General features: G+C 39.6%; 1 protein-coding gene across 1 annotated transcript; it reads right to left on the reverse strand.

Annotated features, from left to right (window-relative positions):
• Window positions 1-4,343: 4,343 nt before the first annotated feature.
• Window positions 4,344-20,448, reverse strand: LOC140239607 (cholinesterase 1-like). Its single transcript, XM_072319439.1, has 9 exons — window positions 20,012-20,448; window positions 17,869-18,028; window positions 16,388-16,465; window positions 15,644-15,762; window positions 15,049-15,210; window positions 8,211-8,516; window positions 6,921-7,261; window positions 5,860-6,050; window positions 4,344-4,390 (listed from the first exon to the last, which is right to left on the reverse strand). Exons 1-9 carry the CDS (start codon window positions 20,402-20,404, stop codon window positions 4,344-4,346), a joined length of 1,797 nt encoding a protein of 598 aa, XP_072175540.1. The 5' UTR covers window positions 20,405-20,448.
• Between the last annotated feature and the right edge of the window lie 990 nt (window positions 20,449-21,438).

Here is a 21,438-nt window from a genome sequence, read left to right on the forward strand (position 1 = left end):
AACTAGATATATCACTACGGCGACTGCTATGCCTCCGCCATAATGCATGGTTCTCCTAATAGGCCTATAGTACAATGTCTTGACAATGTGTGATGACAGTTTCACACAATTGGCAAAATGTTAAAATGACAGGTTTGCAACAAATGTGCTGAATGTTCACTTTCCTAGAACTAGGTTAAATTGGATGAATGATTAAAATGTCAGAGTGCAGGTATTTGGGGAACTGGTGATTTTTACTTGACTTTTGACCCTTTTATAAGTTTATGCATTGAGTAATTTTCAAGGTATTGAGAAAAAGTATAATTTCAGTATCAAATGGGAAAATAGCATTATCTAAACCTGGCCTTTGACCTTTGACCTCACAGTTCCAAAGAGAATCACTGTTAGGTTGAACATGCATAAATATGTAAGTTTCATGATGATACCTTGAGTTACTTTTGAGATATGGAGGAAAAAGTGCAATTCAACACTTTCACTTGACCTTTGACCTTTTGGCAAGAAACTTCCCACAGAATATATATCGGGTAATACATGCATACATCAAGTAAAAAAAAAAAAAACCTTCAGGCATTGCATAAATATAAGGAAAGTAGTGATATTTTGAGGAGTTGACCTTGACCTTTGACCCCTGACCTTTGAACCATGACCCCCAACTTCCCTAGATAATCACTGCCCATTGGAACAAGCACATATACTAAGTTCGATGAAGATACCTTGAACCATTTGCGAGATATGGAGAAAAACATGAATTTTCAACCTTTTTTTTTCACAAAATAACCTGACCTTTGACCTTTGACCCCGTGACCCTAAAATCCAAACAAAGCATCATCCCCCAGGATATACCCTCATACCAAGTTTGATGTAAAACCACCACACGGTTCTTGAGATATCGACAAAAACAAAACGGGACGGACGTACGTACGGACGGACGGACGGACGACCCGAAAACATAATGCCTCCGGCCACTTCGTTGGCGGAGGCATAAAAAGAGATTACCCTGGAAGGAATAACAGGAAGAGGCTGAAGAAAGAAATTGAAATGCTTATGTTCTTTTCGAAAAATGAAATAAAGTTTGAATTAAATTGAATTGAATTTAAAGGGGGTAAAGAAGTGGGGTTGAAGGGTCAAAACCAACGCACACAAAGCAAGAGATGCATGTATTTGCTCACCGAGTTGTAGAGGTAATAGATTGTATTAAAAGAACGAACAAACGACTATGATTAAAAAAAAAAAGAACTTCAAAGCACCTGGGCCTACAAAAGCATAACCCATACCGCATATAGATTTTGATTTTTGTTTTGTTTTGCTTTTGTTTTTGTTTTTGTTTTTTTTTTTTTGGGGGGGGGGGAATGCAACTTAGACTTGAAAGTGAAAGCATTGAGATTTAAAGCTTTAATAGATGGACTGCTACAAAAGCATAACCCATACCGCATATAGATTTTGATTTTTGTTTTGTTTTGCTTTTGTTTTTTTTTTTTGTTTTTTTTTTTGGGGGGGGGGGAAATGCAACTTAGACTTGAAAGTGAAAGCATTGAGATTTAAAGCTTTAATAGATGGACTGTTATCAACAAAATTATGAAATTCAGGGCCAAAAATAGAATATAGATTTGACAAAAAAAAAAAAATTCCGAGACAACGGCAAGTGAATTTCGTTGGAATGCCAGGTAGGATATGAATGGAATGTTTTGTTTTAACGATCATGGAATCGAACGCAAGTTGAAGAGAATGGTTTGTAAGTTTGTACATAATATTATCCTAACTGCAAACGGTACAAATTACTGATTTTTTTAAATGTTATTTTTATGAAATGAAACAACAGTATATGGCATCTTCATCATTCCTCACAAATACTATGAACGTCTGCTGTCTATTTTTCTGTAATGATAATAGTCTTTCTTCATATGAGGAATATGTGTACACCCAGGCCAGTATGACGTAATTTGGTAAGTGTAAAAGGTAAGAACAAACAACGTGTTCAGGGAAACAAAATTTGACTTCATTTGTTACACTGATACAGTGTATATCTATTGAGATAATGCGACTTAAACAATCAATGTGTAGATTCCAAGTGAGTTTATATTAGAAAATAAAACCTAGGAATTAAAACCTTTCCTTCCAGGAACCTTGTGTACCATGTTACCGTACCATGTTTTTCGTAGGTCTTGATATCGGTGTAGACCTTGTGAGTATGATTATTTATAGATCATGACGTAAAACATTGCGATTAGGACCACCACGTTTGTATTATGAGTCATTTATTTTGACATTGATTTCTTTTTTAAACAAATGAAGACGACACGACGGGTTGCTTGCTCTAAACCTTAAACCTTTACATTATGTCCATGACGGCCCTCAGAAAAAAAAAAAGATGGACATAAAATTGGTAACACTACTCGTAAGCATACTTTAATGATGATGTCATCACCTAACATGGGTATCTGTCATTGACCGGTACGTTGATCTTCAATATTATTTCCTTTCTTTCTTTTTTCGTATGAAATTATCCATTTTAGGTTTTGGTGTTTGCATCAGATGAGCATGGGAATGTTTCTTTTAAATGGAGTTAGGTGGATTAGTTGCTAAATCATACTAAAAAGACAAGACTTGGGCATAGTTAAGGGTTTTCATTTTTATTGTGCTTCGACGCCAGCACTTGACTAGTGGAAGTAAAGAAGTATACAACTATTTGGAAATGGAGCATTTTGGAGCATGCTTGAAGTAGAGGGTATTCATGTATTCCAATGGGGTATCATTGCTATGTGCTTAAATTCTGAATACCACCCCACGTTTAATTTTTCAAAATATTGCATTTAAAATACCAGTGTCTATTCTTATCCAACTTGTCGTTCTTCTTATAGTCCCTTGAACAACCTAAGATATTTATTTTTTGTTTTTACCAGCGCAAAAAGCAACATTACAAAGACACTAAAAGTGTCCTGTTGTATGGAAGTCTTTACCCAAATTATACGTATAAACTGCCTCTTTGCTCTTTTCTTTTAAGGCCTAAATGAAGAAGCGATCTCTGCTCAAATACACGTATGAATAATTCAGTTGAATGCTAAAGACCTGATACACCCTTTCTGTCTTTTTCTTTGTACATAGTAAAAACAAGTTTCCATGTGAACGATGGCAAATTGTGACATCACTCTCCAGAGAAATATACTAGTATTCCCAGCAGTATGTTCACTATACCATTTCACTTTGCACGCACACCACAAACGGATTCAATTCATTTTGGAATTAAACCAAGTGGCAAATCATTACCATAATGACATTTTTTTTAATCAATTAAATCTTGTATTCCTATACATAAGTAGTTTGTTTGTGTCACTTTTTTTTTTCATCTGAGAAGATGGCTGAATAGCCCATGCATATTCAGCTGCACCTAGTGCAACTGGTCTTCCATCCGGTCCAGTTAGTTCTGAGGCGGGGCAACATCATTGAGTTATCATATACATTCTGGTCTTTGCGATTAATAAATGAAGCTGGGTCTTTTACGTGCATGAAATGTGACTCTCTCACACGCCTTATTGCACACGGGACCTCCATTTTGTGTTATATCCGAGGGACAGAATGGTTTGCCTCTTACTCGAGGGGACGGTATGATTACACACAATATTGCTCAGTTAGACTTGGGAATCAAACCCTGATCCTTTGGATCTGGAGGCAGAGACAAATCACCGCCTAAATTTTTCGGGCTGCTACTTCTTCAGGCAATAATATTGCTTATGATAAACCCGCTTTTTGCATTAATCAAAATTGTATCCACTTTTTATTTCAAGCAAGGTTTTGTACTGAATGTTTCTATATACCCTGTATCATTTGTCTGATTTTCATTTGATTTTTTGATCGTCTAGAGCTTGCTTCCAAAAGGCGCTAAATCCATTGAAAAATGATTGATTTAGCGCCTTTTGGAAGCAAGCTCTTCGTTTCTTGTTATTGTTGTTAGAATTTATTATGAAAGAATGCAGAAAAGCAAACATTATCATGATCATAGTTCGATACAGACAGAGCAGATACAGCGCAATCGGCCTAAAGTGATGTAATTCCTTTCCTTCGTTGGGCGAGAATAGATATGGATGTAGTTCCTGTCGACATGGTCGACAAATGAATAAAATCATACCTATCGATCTAAGGTGTACATACCAACCCATGCAAAAACGAATAGCTTATTCTCCTAATGGTAACTTACTTTAAAATTATCGCAAACCTAGTGGAAATTACGAACTAACAATTAGTATCAAAAGCTATATGACGCGAGAAAGTAAAATCTAGAAGAAAAAGAATTCCAGCAGGTTTCTGCTCCATTTCACTCAAGCAGGTCCAATGACGATGGGAAACATCTATTGATTATTTCCTCCTACCAGGGATAGGAGACGTTGTATCTCGGCTGTGTAGAGATAAAGAAAGATGGAATAGAGTACAATTTCTGAAAAATATTTACAATGAGCATTCAAAGATAATAATTTAGTAAAGCAAGTGAAAACAGAACCTGTCAGCTGATCACAACCTTATTTTTTTCGGTTAATCAAATCAGTCATTTCTTCATTTTTCTGTCTAAAATCATGTTCAATGGCAAAGAAAAGTCCAGTCTGAAGGTCAGACGTGTCGGATGAATGTCATCATGTAAACATGTGCAGGTACACATCCATGAAACAATAAAAAAAAAAATGTATATATATATATATATATATATATATATATATATATATATATGTGTGTGTGTGTGTGTGTGTGTGTGTGTGTGTGCGTGTGAACCTGACCTAAACTCCAAAATCGTGTTTAGAGACTAAAACGAATCTGAACTACAATGCAAGATTTTATTTGGACACTGTAGTTATTTCCTCGATAATGTGATACATGGTTCACGTCTGCGCACGCGTGTGTGCACATCATTCTGACTTGTTTGTTTTATAAAATCGAACATGTACAGGGTAGCCCAGAAAGAACGGAACACCTGAGATCTTTAATTTCAGCAATATTGTTGCAAATATTTCATTATTTTGCATACTATTGGAAATGCCATTTTTTCCCAATAGAATGACGCCAAGTTCTTTAATTTTGGGTAGTGCTTTATGATTTTAGAACCATTTTTGTCAACCCTTGCAATTTTCAAAATGTGATCATTTTAGACTCTCAGAGATACCGAAAACAGCGACAATTCTTTTTATTAAGTGTACATTGATAAATACAATGAGAACTGAGAATATTGGTTTGTCGGTTTATGATTTAATTAATTTATGATCTTCATTTTGTTTGCTTTTCTTTGTTGTTTTCATTCATCTGAACATAACTATACAGATCAGACAGCTCAGATTGAGAATTTTTACAATCAGTCAGCCACAGTGTTAAATCGTGTCTTTAAATTTTTGCGACTGCTCGGAGACACTGTAATTTCACAATAGACGTCTCAGAGTCGTAGGCTAGCGAATAGATCTCTGCAATTTGCAAAATCTGCAGTCGCGAATTATTTTCAAGCCCGGTGAGATACCCTTTAATTCGTTCATAAACCGACACAGCAAGTGCTGAAATTACAGACTGGTGTTCCGTTCTTTCTGGGCCACCCTGTATATATGTTAGGAAATAATATGGTGTGCAAAAAATTAGAAATGAAAGCTATATACACGATGTCTCATGTTCTGTGTGTGTATTCTACATGATATGTACGCGCATGCTCAAATGAATAGTAATGGAATCAGATCAGTTGCATGGTTGTTGTGGAAAAAGGCAGAGTACGCGATGCTCTATAAAAGCAGATCGACTCCATGAAATGAATACTGTAGTACCTCTCAAAATGACAGGAACAGGATTGTTCAAATAAAAAGTCAATACTGGTCACATCATGGTATATATCTTTACCTGCATTTGCTCTAAGTTGCGGTAAAATATTGTCATTGAAATAGCATGTGTCCGCCTTTGGATGACCAACGTGGTTCTCAAAAGACAGTGAAATGTCTTTATAAGCTACTTTCTCCTTGTTGAATCTCGGCCAAGGTGGGTACAAAGAACCAACCTCATCGTTGCCATCTACCGACGAGAGATTGGGATTTCTGTGGGGAAAAAAGCACAGAAAATCAAAGGAAAATAACCATTTTCCTGGTCTTCAATGTCAAAACGAATGTAGTTGTCTTGCATAATTGGACAAATATGTAATTGTTATTCCTTATCACATGAAACAATACACCTTCGTAGTTCTCTCTTCGTAAGATGTCTGTAAAACGTGTCATTCGGGTGTAATCGAATAGAAAAAAAAATGCTGCGAGAACATGTGCGTAAGATTTATTTACGTTTTGGATCCATGGACAAAATCAAACGAGCTATCATACTCGTAGTCATTGCGCCAGCATCTTGTAATTCGTGGAAGAATACCAAATTACATCATTCACTGAACTAAATTCATAAACATTTGAATTTTTGTATTTTGTTTATCAATATGGCGTATAACAGAAATCACAAAAATTCTGAAATTCAAATGACTCTCGAAATTACTTTTTGTCTTGCTCCTGCAAATAACACCATGAAGCAGTTGTGGTGCACTGAGACATTTGTTTTCAGTCCGAGACACATTGCAGTCACGGCCTTTACCGCATGTGATACCCTAGAGCTCTTTTTGCATTTCAGAGCAGCGAAAAAGGCGTCACTGTCCTTTCTACGCCTTATATACAGATCCTATCTGGCTAAGACATTCGCCAATAACTGTCATGACTGTGGTGTCCCAGTTGCGCACGATTTTCCTAAATGCATGATACAGATTGCGGCGGGCGCGAGCCGGTCATCATATAAAACCATGTATTCATCAATTACCATACGTCTGCGAGCATGGGGCATCGCAGTTATGGCGGATTTCACTGTCAAAGGGATCGATCTATAGAGTTCATCCGGAAGACACGATGGCATGCAACAGCATGATCTCGACTTACCGCGTCTTTGCAAAGTTGGACCAGTATTTCATGGTTTGCACGGATATTCGAGCCTCCTCGTCGGTGAATTTCGTTTTGCCGAATCCGACAATGTCATCGTCGGGAGCAACAGTGAGGGCCGAACCCATCACGAACTGCAGGTCATCTACATGAGTCGCTCCCATCCAAGTAATGTCTTTGCCCCAGAAGGAATGGGAGGGGACATGGGACATGACGTACATGTAGACTGCGTTTCCTCTTGCGGAAAGGCGCTCCGCCATGACGAAGCTCGGACAGAGAAAATAATTGTCCCCGAACTGCTCGGCTACCATGTCGAAGTGGTTCCGGTCATCATCGCTCAGCTATGAAAGCAAAATCATGATTTGTGATAATCATCTTCATGCATGCTCTTCACTTGACCTTAAGCACCCCTGAACTATGAGCGGAAAATCGCATTCGATTCTGAATGCTACAGTCACACATGGACGGGTCAAAAAACGGATTTGATCCAGGTGAACATGGGCCGGATTAGTCCTGGAATGGAGGGTAATTTAAACCGGGTCAGTAAGGAATCAAAACCGTATCGACCCGGTTCGAGCCGTAGAAATCCGTATTGACCCGTATCGAACCGTATAAAAATCCGCTTTAATGAATCCTTTTCGACCCCTATCGACCCGTGTCAACCCGCTTCAACCCGTACTGAACCCGGATGTAAATCCGTTGCATGAAGGCAATGTGGTATACGGCAAGGGGTCCACACGGTTTTACGCTGCGGGTTGCAGCGGGTCGATGCGAATCAATGCGGTTCGAACTGGGTCAATTCGGATATCAATATGGAATTGAAATCCGTGAGAAAATTTTGAGCATGACCAACAAATTTTCACCGCCGACACGGGTTACGATGCGGGTAAATGCTGGTATCTACTGCTCGAACCGGGTCGATAAAGTTTTAATTCCTTATGGACCCAGTTCGAAATCCGGCCGTGTGTGACTGTAGCATTACCCCGACTGGGAAAAAAAAAAACCCAAAACGATATCCATATCTATTAATCTTCTTAACGTGTCAGCATCACGTATAATATTCGAAAAAGAGAGAGATGGAGAGAGAGCGAAATGCATCATATTACTGCCCACAACAATAATTCTGAAAATAACAGAGAAAATGCTAACATGAAAGAAACGACGGCAAGTCTGTTGGAGGATATCTTTCAACTGTTTGGGAACTGCAGCTCAGATGACGTCTACATACAGATAAAGAATGGTACAATAACCTAAGGAGTCCTTACGCCTAAAACATTTATGGTTGCTTACTTCCTCAGCTGTTGAATAGACGAATGTGATTGCGTCAATCACTTGCTGGTCTACACCGCCATCGCCTAAAAACAGGTTAAGAGCGAGGACGTCCTGCATGACAGTCTTGTTCATCACTGGTTTATCGTTTCCCCCTAAGCCTCGATGTCGTGGCAGCACAAACACGTTCCCCTCGTCGCTGAGGTAGCCGATCATGGTGTCGACACGGTTAAACTCGCCATCGGCGGCCATGTCTAAAGGATTTCTTGGGATGAACTGGCCGTCGACCACAGGACGAGACATGATTTTTGCCGCAAAAGCCATATCCTACGAAGAAAACAAAAAGCAATGTAAGGAGAGGGAAAAATACTTTTGTTGATTTACTACAATATCTTTTGCATTTTTCGAGTATCTTCAACGCCTTAGCTAATTGCAAGAAGCAACAATGTGAATGATTCCAATCATTATTTTTCGCATATATATGTTGTACAAGTTTTGTTATTGCAGTTTTCTTCAATTCTTTGGTGATATTGATTACCAGGTAATAATGAAGTTTGGGGGATCCTTATTGCAGTTATCTCGGCTTCACTAGGACTAGTTATTAAAGAAAACCAAATCCAAAACACAAATGTGGATTGAGTGAAAGTAGCCACATTAGTAGAACATAATACGTGACAGCTTTAGAAAAATTTGAAAAACGATTCCAAGCTTGTGAATTTTTAAAGTTTCGGTTCCGTTATCGCTGGATAAAGACACTAGATTATGGACAAATGAATAGAAACAATATACTGAAAATAAGGAGAATTTCCGTCGAATCTAATTTTCCGTGAAAAGAACAAATTCAATATACTCAATGTATGTTAAGGGTACCATCATTCTCCCTGCTTTTGAAAGAGGTAAGTCAAGTGCTCTTTCATTGTGATAGTAAAGTAAAAATATGTTGAAGACAAGACAAGACAAGACAAAACAAGACAAGACAAGACAGTGGTAAACCCATTAGCTGCACTGTATTTAATGCTGCTGGACCCTCTATGGGGACCATTGTACACTGTACGCATTGTGTTTGTTTTGTTGTTATCATCTACACCCGTTAAGATCATACGTGAATGGGTGTTGCATATCAAATACAAGTCCACAGCATTAAACGAAGTACTGACGGAAAGAAAAAGGAGGGATAGCCCTACGTTGGCTGTCACTATGTTTGGCATACTTTCTTAGGTTCCGCGAAGAGAGCAAGAGAAAAAGGAAGAAAAAGAAAAAAAGAGGAAAAGAGACAAAAAGAGACAAAAAGCGTGAGAGGGGAACAAAACTACATAATTGTAACATTCAATTATTATATATTTCTGCTGCAACATGGCAAAGCTTGCTCCCTGAATGTCATCCTATATGTGTCATTTCCGAAATGGAAGTTTGCATTTTTACATAAACCATCACTGGTGTACAGTACAGTGATACTCCAGGACAAGTTTCAGCATTTTTCATCATTCTGCAGCTTGGTGTTTAGAAACAAGATTTGGACCTGCATGGTTGTCTATGCTCTGTATGTCTACATTTTCCCGGAGAAGCATATAGGCACTCAGTGAAGCCAGATTACATAGTTTAACAAAATTATCATGCAAATGAAGTGTAGTGATTTGCAGTCAATAGGCTGTTGCAACAATGAAGCAAGAAGTATGTTGTCAAACTCTCACTTTTAGAGAGTAGACCCTACAAGAACACAAGCCGTGAAAACGTTTCAAAGGATCTTGATACGTTGCTCGATGAGGGTGCTTCTCTTGATGACTGTAGAGATGTTGATAAAGTTGTCGACTTCTTTGACTCAGCTGTATGGACTGCACTTGATCATCGTGCTCCAGTTAAAGTGCGGACATTAAGACACAGATGTCACCCTTCAGAGGTATAACGTGGATATAATTCTCTGCCCATCGTGAGCGTCGTAGAGCGGAAAGGATATGGGGCAAAGTGAAATCCCCAGAAGAAAAAAAAAAAAAACTTGAAATCTTACCATGACTCCAAGGGCATGGTCAGAAGGGATCTCCTTAAGCATAATCTGAATACTGTAAGGAATTAGCTTCCAAACTGTCATAATTAAGACTGCTTTTAGAACAATCAATTCTCTCCTCAATCGCAAGAACACTGTTTTACCAGCTCAAGATTCACTTGCAAATATGAGCGACCAATTTGCATCCTTCTTTGCTGATAAGGCCAGTGGTATCAGCCGTGATCTTAGTAATCAGTGCAGAAATTTTGTCTTGAATTCCATTCAAGGAGATCACCGTAACTTTTATCAGATGAATTTGAATTGTGTGAGGTAACCGTTACTGAGCTTACACGGATAATCATAAGAGTCCAGCTATGATTTACAGTCTTGATCCTTTTCCTACGTGGTTGCTGAAGAAACGTCTTCCTATTCTTGCTCCCTCGCTCACTGCTACGGTAAATATTGCTCTATCAGCAGGAACATCCCCAGACTCACTGAAGCAAGCTATTGTGATTCCAGTGACAAAGAAATCCCTATGTGACAAAGACATTCATAAGAACTCCATACCAGTTTCCAATATCGAGGTCAGATCCAAGATCAGTGAATGTGAAGTCACGTACATCTCAGCTCGTTCAGTACATGACGATTATTATCTCTCTGAGTCTTTTCAGACTGCCAATAAGAGTGATCATAGCTGCGAGACATCCCTCCTCCAAGTCCAAGATGGCATCCTTATCAGCAATGACAAAAAAGAAAGGGGTGTGCTGGTAATGGTTGATCTGTCTGATGCTTTCGATACAAGTGATCATAAAATTGTGCTTGATTGCTTGCACAATACCTTTGGTATAAAAGGTTCAGCCCTACAGTAAATGACTTCTTACTTCACACACCGCAGGAGTCGTGTCTGCGTCCTGGGTGTGTACGTCAGACGTTGGTATTCTGCAGGTGTCTGTAATTGGGTCCCTATGATCCATCATGTATACACCAGTTCCCTTTAAATCTTCTTCGTGCTGAAAAATAATGTGAGATGTGGTAATGTATTCTTATGATGTGCAAATCTAGCTTGAGTTTGACCCACTGATCCTTCTAGTATTGAACTCACTCTGAAAGCACTGTCCAGATATGTGGGTACATCTTTGTAAATGCAGGGATGGATGTCTGTGATCTTAAAGCTGAAACTCAATGAAGAGAAAAAAGCAACAACAGAGTTTCTTGTTCGTGCCTCCTAACGCCAACTTCAGCTTGTACAGGCACTAAACCTGTTTTTGGTAGAACACTCATCCCTCACTCTGACCATTTGTGCAATCTAGGAGTCATATTTTTCCTCCGATGCAAAGATGAGCACTCATGTTTCACAGATCTGCAAGTTAGCTAACAATTAGGGCTTCATGAAAAATCTATGGAGGATCAGAAAATTCATTGACACTTCTACTTGCAACGCAGCAGTCGGTACATTGGGGTCTTATTGCGACTTTACTACTGTAATGCTCTTGGCGGAATTAGTCAGCGACAGACTGATGTGGATCGATTGCAGAGAGTACAGAATGCTCTCTAGACTTGTGTATACACATATACCATGTTCGTTCACGTTCTCGTGTCCATTCTCTCAAACGTCATTCCCCTAACTCCACTGGCTGCCATTCAAGGCAAGAGCATTCTTCAAGCTTCTCCTACTGGTGTACAAAGTAGTCAACAACAGAGCTCTGAGTATGTTGGGGAGTGTCTGGTACGAAATTCTCACTCCAGACGTCATATCGTATATGTTGCCTTCATTCAACCACCTTTTGTGTACGTATGTGAATGGAGATGGACTAGCAAAAGAGACGAGTCAGACATGTCTTGCTCTGTGCAGGTCTGAGAGGCTATCTGTTTATTGCAGCCAGTATGGCTGATTATATAACATGTGGAGAACAGTGTCGTATTGTATTTACAGTCATGGGATGAAGAGGGTGGGTGGCAGTAGAGGAAGTGAGATGAACAGGTGGCGATGTTTATATGCGAGGTAATGAGGCATGGTGGTGGCTGGAGAAAGGAGTGTCAGGTTGACCGTGAGAGAGACAGGATAGAGTGACCAAAGCAGTGATGGTGGAATGATAGCATGAGATGGTACAATCGTTGTATACACATTTATGTACAGACATAATATCCCTCCCCCTGTTGAAAGAAAAAGAAAAGTCAAGAAGTCTAGAGGGAGTGTGAGTGTGAAAGCAGGAAAGTCAAAGATCAAGGCACGTGAAATTGGGGAGGCTCTTTACACAAGAATATCAAAGCAGAACATGATAAAGACAAAATGCAGAAAACAGAGTCAATGTTCACTGTTCACTTGACGATGTCCAACTATACTAGTAACTACGATTTTTTTTTTCTTCCAAAGTTCAAGTCCATCTTGGTCAGTCCTTTGTTTTCGCCAATGTTCTCAAAGTTATATACACAGTTAACTTACAGTTTTCATATTCTAAATCGTCGTCGGGGGCAGTCCATATTCATTCACTAAAGTTCCTTGTTTGTCACTGATGTTTTTCCGTCGTCACTGGTCGTGGTCAATGTGGGAAAACTTCCGCGTTGTTCGTAGTCGCTCTCGTTTCACACTGCATGGTCGTTATTGAAGTCGCTGTCGTCATCGGGTCACACTGGTCGTTGTTGATGTTCACAGCTTTCGAAGTCGCGCTCTGGTCCCACATGTGTCGAATCATTATCCTCTCCTTGGGATCAAAATAGTCTGTCGCGGTTGTCCTGGTGTTTCGTGGTCGTCACTCCGATGTGTTCGTCGTTCGATGTCCGGTGTACGCTGTTCCTCGTGGTCTGCACTCTGATGCGGTGGTCATTCCGATGTTTCTCGTTGTCGTCAGCTGTCAGTCCAATGTCATGATTTTCCCTTGCAGTCTGGCCATGCTGCATGTTTTTAAGATGCTCGGGCCGTGGATGAAAATCGTAATCCACTCGCTTTTCTCAGTTCAGTCGCATTACGCTCGATCTGGCGTCGCGGTACAGTCGATCTGGTATCTGGCCTTGCTGCACAATTTTTTCTCAATCGGTGCTCGGGCCGTGGATGGCTGGTCCACTCGGCGATGTTCGATCGCAAGTTCTGTCGGCCTTATTTTTGTCCTGGTCGATGGTCTGGCCATGCTGCATGCTGCTGATGCTCGGGCCGTGGACGGCTGGTCCACTCGGCGATGTTGAATCAATCGCGGTTTCTCTCGTTCAGTATTGGTCAGTGTCAGGCCGTGCTGCATGCTTCCGATGATGCTCGGGCCGTGGACGACATGTCCACTCGGCGAGGCTAAATCGCTCTGTTCACAAAGTCTCTAACATGTCGTGATCGTAATCGTTGTTCATATTCATGGTCACTGTTGTCCTCTGGAGCTGGTAGTCATGGTGCCAGGCTCGGATTTATCGTTGTCATTTTCTAGTGCAGGGTCGATCGTCGCGTCGGTACATCGGTTTCTTCCCGATCCGTTGGTAGATGGGCTCGTGTGCCGTCATTCTGTGTTCACAGTCTGTACTGCTTTGATGGTGCATGAACCATGGGCAATGTCTCGTCTCTGTAGCCTAGAGTTACTCGTTCTCCTCGTCGATCTCGATCTCCTCCCTTTCCTCCATACTGGAGCAGGGAGGTCACCTCCCTGGCTGGAGGCAGCTGTACGTTGAGCACACAGCGGTCCTACATCCTCGTCGCCATTTTTGTGTACGTATGTGAATGGAGATGGACTAGCAAGAGAGACGAGTCAGACATGTCTTGCTCTGTGCAGGTCTGAGAGGCTATCTGTTTATTGCAGCCAGTATGGCTGATTATATAACATGTGGAGAACAGTGTCGTATTGTATTTACAGTCATGGGATGAAGAGGGTGGGTGGCAGTAGAGGAAGTGAGATGAACAGGTGGCGATGTTTATATGCGAGGTAATGAGGCATGGTGGTGGCTGGAGAAAGGAGTGTCAGGTTGACCGTGAGAGAGACAGGATAGAGTGACCAAAGCAGTGATGGTGGAATGATAGCATGAGATGGTACAATCGTTGTATACACATTTATGTACAGACATAATATCACCCACCAACAAAATAGCTGGCGATGCAGCTTTCTCCTCTACTGCACCCAGATTGTTGAATCGGCTCCCTCCTCCTCTTAAATCATCACCAACACACTGGATCACTTAAAACAAAATTTGAAGACCTACTTGTTCTGAAATCCACATAAATGCTGTGGACTTGCGCTGCTGTCGCTGCCTGGTAGTTTGTATACATCTTATCTCCTATAGTGACCAGGAATTACATCTCATATCACTTTGCATCCAGTAAACGATATGAACTATTATTATAATGAGCTTTTTACGCACATTAAAAACAAGTATCTGTTTCTGAAGCTATTGTGATTAGCATGGTACCTTTACAATATTGTATAAAGATATTAACAGGCGTGGACGGGGACTATTCTTCGTCAGCGTCCATTTTATATGGCTTTTTCCCCTTCAAGTGAACGTATGCATTACTATAATATGTTTGCTCTTAGCTTTCTGAGGGTGCCAGTGCGCTTTGTCCTAATGCTTTGTGATTTCCGAATTATTCTGGAAAAAAAACATTAAAAATTCTAACATTATCATTTTATTGTGATTACGTTTCTAATCCGGAGAGCCATAAATGTATGGTTGGCGTTGTAAGGACATCATTAAGTTTTGAATGGTATGATTCCAAGTCATTCAGTGGTCAATGATTCACAGAAAATTGACCTTGTTTTGGAAAGGGCTGAAAAAAAAATTCATTATCCCCAAATACAGGAAAAACACAAAGCCAAATAGACAATCAAAAAATATCATCTCTGCGAACTTTCTTCTCTTCCTTGTAAGGTGCCTGGTGTCATTGCACAGGTGTCACCCTACACTTACTTGTGCGAGAAAGTTGACGATCTCATCCGCCGATTTGCTGTTGAGACATTCCACCAGCTCCTTACTTGTTACCGCGTCACAGTTTAGCGCCTCGCCCAGAGTAAAGGCCTTCTCTCTCGCCTCCTCTGTAGTCCCTGACGCCCAGTCGCAAGCCACTCCACTCTGTCAATGACGTCATAATAGATGAACTCAAGACAGATCCTTACGGGTTACAATAGACTTCTTCACATCATGTGGGTAAAAGGATGATTAAATTTTAATGGGATCGGTTGAAGACATACGCCATCATTCATGGCAAATTATCAAGTAGACAATTGATTTTCTCCATGGTTTGTGTACTTGAAGTTTCACAACCTATTTTGGAGCAATTGAGAGAGTTTCTCATGCCCAGGGAAATGCTTTCTGTACGAAAAGAAGAAAAATGTAATTCATCTGTAGGTATCCTATTTTGTTAGCACGGCGAGTAAACGTTACTGAACATACATGATATCTATTTCTATTAGAATGATGTGAAATGAAGTCCTGTGAAACCAAGGTATCCATGACTGTTATACAACGCTCAAAAAACAATGAAAAGTTTATTATTAGGATTAACCTGCATGATGGCGCCTGAAAAGAGACCAGCACTCATAGGAGACAATACGTGAAGGTTGACGCTCGCCCCTCCGGCACTCTCACCGAAGATAGTAACCCGAGTGGGATCACCGCCGAAGGCTGACGAAAATGAACGTAAATTTACCTCCCTGTTATAACATCATCTTAATCTCGATCGCTATTTACAAAAGTAACTTATCTTTCGGTTTTTACGTCTACGTTTTACGTTTTTACATCAAGTAATTTTAATCTGTTGTTTTCAGACAATGATCTATTGAATGATAATATCCTTAGACTTGAAACAACGAACGAAGGATAGGTCAATAATTAGTGTCTGCATAAACCATTTTGAAGGAGATAAAAACAAGTGTAAAGAAATTATTTGAAAAAAGCACGTGTTTGTGGCGAGATATTGTTATGAGGATTGTATAGCCGTCTTTTACATTTGCAGTACCATTCCTTTCTTGTCTAAATATAGAATTTCGTTCTTGCCATCCATGTGGTTCTTTATGACAAAGCACAGATAGGCTGAAGCACCCGTTCACCCCGCGACACTCAGTAATAATGATACAAGAATAAATTGCACGAAAACAAAACCAAGCAAAGACACTTTACTAGTGTCAAAACATATTTATTTCAAGTCTAGACTTTGAAGTTAAGACCAGCAATGAAGTTGATTGGAGACCTCTTTGTTTGTTAACAGACAAAAAATGACTCAGTATCATTATAATCGTGGTAATTTTACCTGCAATATTTTCCTGAACCCATATGAGCGCTTGCCGCTGATCAAGCAGCCCGAGATTACCAGGGATAACGTCGTCTCCTAAAACACAAAACAGCGGGAAACAGAATGTCAGTTACAATGGAAGAGAGCTATACAGATATCGTAAAGAGACAGATAAATAAGGACAATGAATTCTCCCCTTACAGTTTTGCTTCTGTTACGTAATGGAGATCTTGTTTATGGTTTAACATCAAAAAATATTCTCGAGACGTTAGAAACAACACGAATGATCGATACCAACCTAACAAAATAAGAATATCGAGCTAGAAATCAAATAACATGATTATACGCTATCCGGACCAGTCCGAACCCCTAACAATAAAATGTTTATCTGATTTTTTTTTTTTTTTTTTTTTTTTTTTTTTTTTGCATAGGTGCATGGTGTCAAAGAATGACTGGTATCTATTGCAATGTGGTCATTAGGAAAACCAAATGTTCAGATCACAAATGTATTAAATGATTTTATCGTTACAATCATCACAGAAATGAATCGGAATCATCCCTTCATGTCGTTTACAATTTGTTCAGTGACTCTTTCCCCCTAAAAACATCGCATCTGTATTTTGTTACATGCTATTGTTCTCTTGTGGCACGTTTATTTACTTACAGTAGCTTAACCCCATGGGAAGCATTGCTGCCATTATGACACAGATTGTACCTCGCTATCAACTTCTTCTTGTTTCTGGGTATAAGACAGTATATGTGTGTTTATATGTATATATATATATATATATATATATATATATATATATATATATGTGTGTGTGTGTGTGTGTTTCTTTGATTGTTCGTTTGTGTGTGCATACTGTGCGTTTTAATGTGTATCGGTCTGTTGATGGATGTGCGTGTGTTGTGTGTGCATGTATGGCTTTGTGTAATCAAGAACAGATGATTTTGATTGCGAACATTAGAGTTATTCTTTCTTCCCATGAATCTGTATTATGCCAGCCTCTTTCGTGAAGAAAATATGTGATCAAACAGCATCAGTTGGTAGAATACTAGCTTTTATCATTTCATCTTTTTATATATCATGGTGCTTTCTGCGTTTTCATTGAACAAAAGTCAAATAAAGAACAGGAAATTGATAAAGTGTTTGTATGTGCTTTTGAATGAACAAACTTGCAAAATGAATATAGGTGAAGAGTTTTATCACAAATGGGCTAAGCGTTATTTTTAAACATTTCAATGTAAGTCCAGCATCAGACAGAGCAAAATTAAACCTTTCCAGTAATATCTGACTTGTAATATAATATGGAATATTCTACAATCTATGATTAAAAATATCCTTTTCTTTGTTTTAAGCAGATTTAATCACATATATCTCAACTTAGGAAGAATGGAGTTAGCTCGTTGTGCGATAAAATTCTTTATATTCTGCATCTAATTTTGTGTCTGTTGCCCCTCCTCTGAGATCCTTAAAAACATATACTATGTCAACCCACCGGTTGTCAGGAAACCGAATATGCTAAGTCGATAGTTCAAGGTGACAACGAGGACATCATTCAAGGCAGCCAGCGGTATCGGCAACAATGTAGGAATGGACCCAGCCCAGGACTGAAAACCACCTCCATGGATCCAGACCATCACAGCCGCCGATCTCGGCTGGAAAAAAAAAAAAGTAAGGAGGGGTTCATTTTTTATTATTGACGGAAAGAACAGATATTGCACTGCTTTGCGTCATATTCATGAATTTCTGACATGACAGAAGAGATTAAGAGCCGGGAAATAATAAAGAATTATAACATCTGTTATTTGTTTTTCATTCCTATAACATTTAACAAGTTCTTTTTCTTCTGCAATTTTATTGACAATCAATAAATTTTTGTCCTTTTTTTTTGGGGGGGGGGGGGGCAGAACTTTTCTATTCTTCTATCGATTAATCCATCTGTAAATCTTATCGTTTCCCTATATTCGTTTGTCTCTACGTCACTTATGTACGTCAATAATGACCTTTCACACTGGCAATTGAGATAATCTGTTCTCTTTGTCCATTTTAGTCTGTCTCAGTACAGCATATAATGTAGAGTCTTGCAAACCTTGTGAAAGAATGTACACTTTTCCTCTTATCAGGAAGCTGACAATCAGATGTATTTTCGAAACAACAAATCATAACGTCAGCCGACATTCAAAATTTCAAATATGGCAGACTTAGACTTTCATCAACGCCTGATACATCATGTGTGATAGCGTCACATGAAGACCACCTTTGATTCATGTTTGCGTTGTAAATACAGTAAAACTACCCTTAAAGGCAACATTAATTTTCTGCAAAATACAGAAAGAAACCACCCCATTTTTGCGATCTCATGGTTTATGTCGAGGTAAAAGTCCGTATTTGCTCACAGCCTACTATTCAATCAGAGTGTCACATGTTTACACTGAACTTAAGGATCAACGATCTCTCAACATTTCCAACCTCTCGATTGTACAGGTCAGGTAGGTACTTATACAACAGTGAAATTATTCCTATGTTTACCTTAGGAGTTAAATTGTGGGAAAGGTTTCATTCCAAGCGATTAAAGAGATAATAACTTTATACGTACAGGGATGTATATAATTCGTATCAAACGTGTAAATATCACACATACATTCTTTTTGCACTATACATAACAAGGAGCGAGGAGGAAAGTGCTGCAGGAAGTTCATGTTCTCTGGTGTATTCAGCATGAGAACGTCCCTAAATATATTCCTTTCCATGGAGGTTTGTGGACTCTCTTCACCCTCACCACTCTTGCTTCATTTAGGAGGTAATTTTTGTTAGCTTCCCGTAGCTGCCAAAAATATGTGAAGGGGGGGGGGGCAATTCTGCTGGCCTCCCTTCCAAAACCCTAAAAGGGACCGGGATTTTAATGGTTCCCCTTCCAAAAGCCCGTGATAGGGAGTCGAAATCCTAACCCACTTCGCCCTGTGAGGGGAAGGGGGGGGGATATCTCTAGGAATTTAAATTTAAATTTCACTATTCAAGCTTAAATTTGCCGACCTAGGGCCGTGAATTAGACGCAATCGAGAAGGGTGAGGTACCTCACCCAATTTTCCGTAGAGACAGTGGTTAAGAACATCCACACAGCAATGGGTACTGCAACCTTCCGTCTGTCTACGGAGGACAGCGTTAATGGCAAAATTTAAAAAGAGTCCTCCGGACAGACGGATCTTTCTGTCTAGTTCATGATAGACTGACAATAAAGTTGAAAGGTCTACCATCTTTGTATGGTTGATTGGTTGGGAGGGGGGTTCCTAATGAACAGGAAGGGCTCCTAAAGAAATTATTTGACAACTTTGATCTCTAAATATTCCAAAACAACTCAGTATCCTGGCAAATCGAGTCAGTCAGACACGTTTCTCAGCAGACCGTTCCGATTATATTGAAAGTAATCTCGGAATGGTACAAGATTACCTTATTCTCTCTTATTAAATGAAGTGAAACATATGTTTTGTCGAAAAATGAAATAAACTTTGAATTGATTTGAATTGATTAATTTGTAGTCCTTTAGAGAGCTATGTTTCACCTTAGGGGCGAAAGAAACATAGTTATACGATTCCACATAAAACTTACATATTCCAACCCAAGCTTACAACAATTTCTACCTGAGGCTGTGGCACGTAGACATCAAGAACAAGACAATCTTCCGTGTGCGGCCCTTCAAAGTTCAGATCAAGGATAGGTAGTATGGTTTGCGCGCAAAATATGTCGGTTCTGGTTGCATCAAAATCCCCTTCGAGGACTTTCGCCACAGGGCGTTTGAAACGCCGGTCACCAACGGGTGCCTCTGCATACGGTATCCCTGTGAACGCTGCCACTTCTTCGCTGAAATCAGGTAGGTGGTGAGACCTGACATTGATGTATTTCCCCCGAAAGGTGGCCTTACCAGCCTGCACAATCGGCTGACGGTCTCCACCAATACCCGCAGAGGAAAGATGGGGAGAACAAATGCAGAATGTAATTGCCAGGGCGAAAGAGAGGATCCTAGTAGCAGCCATGTTGATATGACTAAAATGAGCTTGCTATCCAGGGTCTCAGTATTGGCCTTCACAATAGGGGTAATCTGCTTTCCTGTATTGAATAGGTAGGCCTTGAGGTCAAACGTTCAAGTGTAAACATTTCTAGTGATGTCCGACCGAAGTTCTTGTGTGGAGAGCGCACGTAGATAGTAAGTACCCTTGGCATGACCCCCGCCTCCTTCCTGAATGCTCCTGCAACTCACAACTTCACATTGATCAAAGGATAAAAAACAATTCAACAAACACTAAATGACAGACTTAACGAGATATTTTAATACCGTCAGATGTTGTGATTGGCAGGAGGGTGTACCAACCAAGGTGCCCATACCCAATACAGTGAAAATCTTTCTTTTTTTTTTAATGTAAGATACATTCTTTTCATTTTATTTCTTTCATTTATTTTATTTGCAACAAAAAACATTGCAAATATCGATTTAGATACCGATAAAATTGCACAAAATCGATACAACATTGCAATCAAAGACAGATTGTTGTGAAATATAAACGATAAATGTTGTGACAGATTCCGAATCTAGATCTATTGAAGATGGAGAGGATTGCTAAAAAAACCCACACCTGTAGTTTTGCAGTCTCCTTAACAATAACTAATACCGAAAAAGAAAGACAAAAAGAAATACATACACTTACACACGTACACACGCACGCACATAAGGTCGCTCTCTTGTGGAAAAAAAGAAAAGAAAGAAAAGGAAAGAATGACAGGAAGAGGTCGAAAAGGTCAGTAAAAGGGGAAAAGGAAGAGGGGTTAAAGGTTCATAACCAGACCATATCCGATTATGATTTTTTAAGGAACTTAAAAGTACGGTTTACAAAAGCATAACTCGTATACTGCTATGTAGGAATTTCGGGGGGGGGGGGGGAGGCTCTAACTTGAAAGTAAAGGTATTGCGATTTAAGTCTTCTTTTATCCTGTTATCGAGAGAATTCCAAAATATAAGCCCAAAATGAGAATATTGATCTGGCAAAAAAAAATGTCCTAGTCAAAGGGAAGT

Source organism: Diadema setosum, chromosome 16 (assembly GCF_964275005.1).
Source record: "Diadema setosum chromosome 16, eeDiaSeto1, whole genome shotgun sequence".
Taxonomy (NCBI): domain Eukaryota; kingdom Metazoa; phylum Echinodermata; class Echinoidea; order Diadematoida; family Diadematidae; genus Diadema; species Diadema setosum.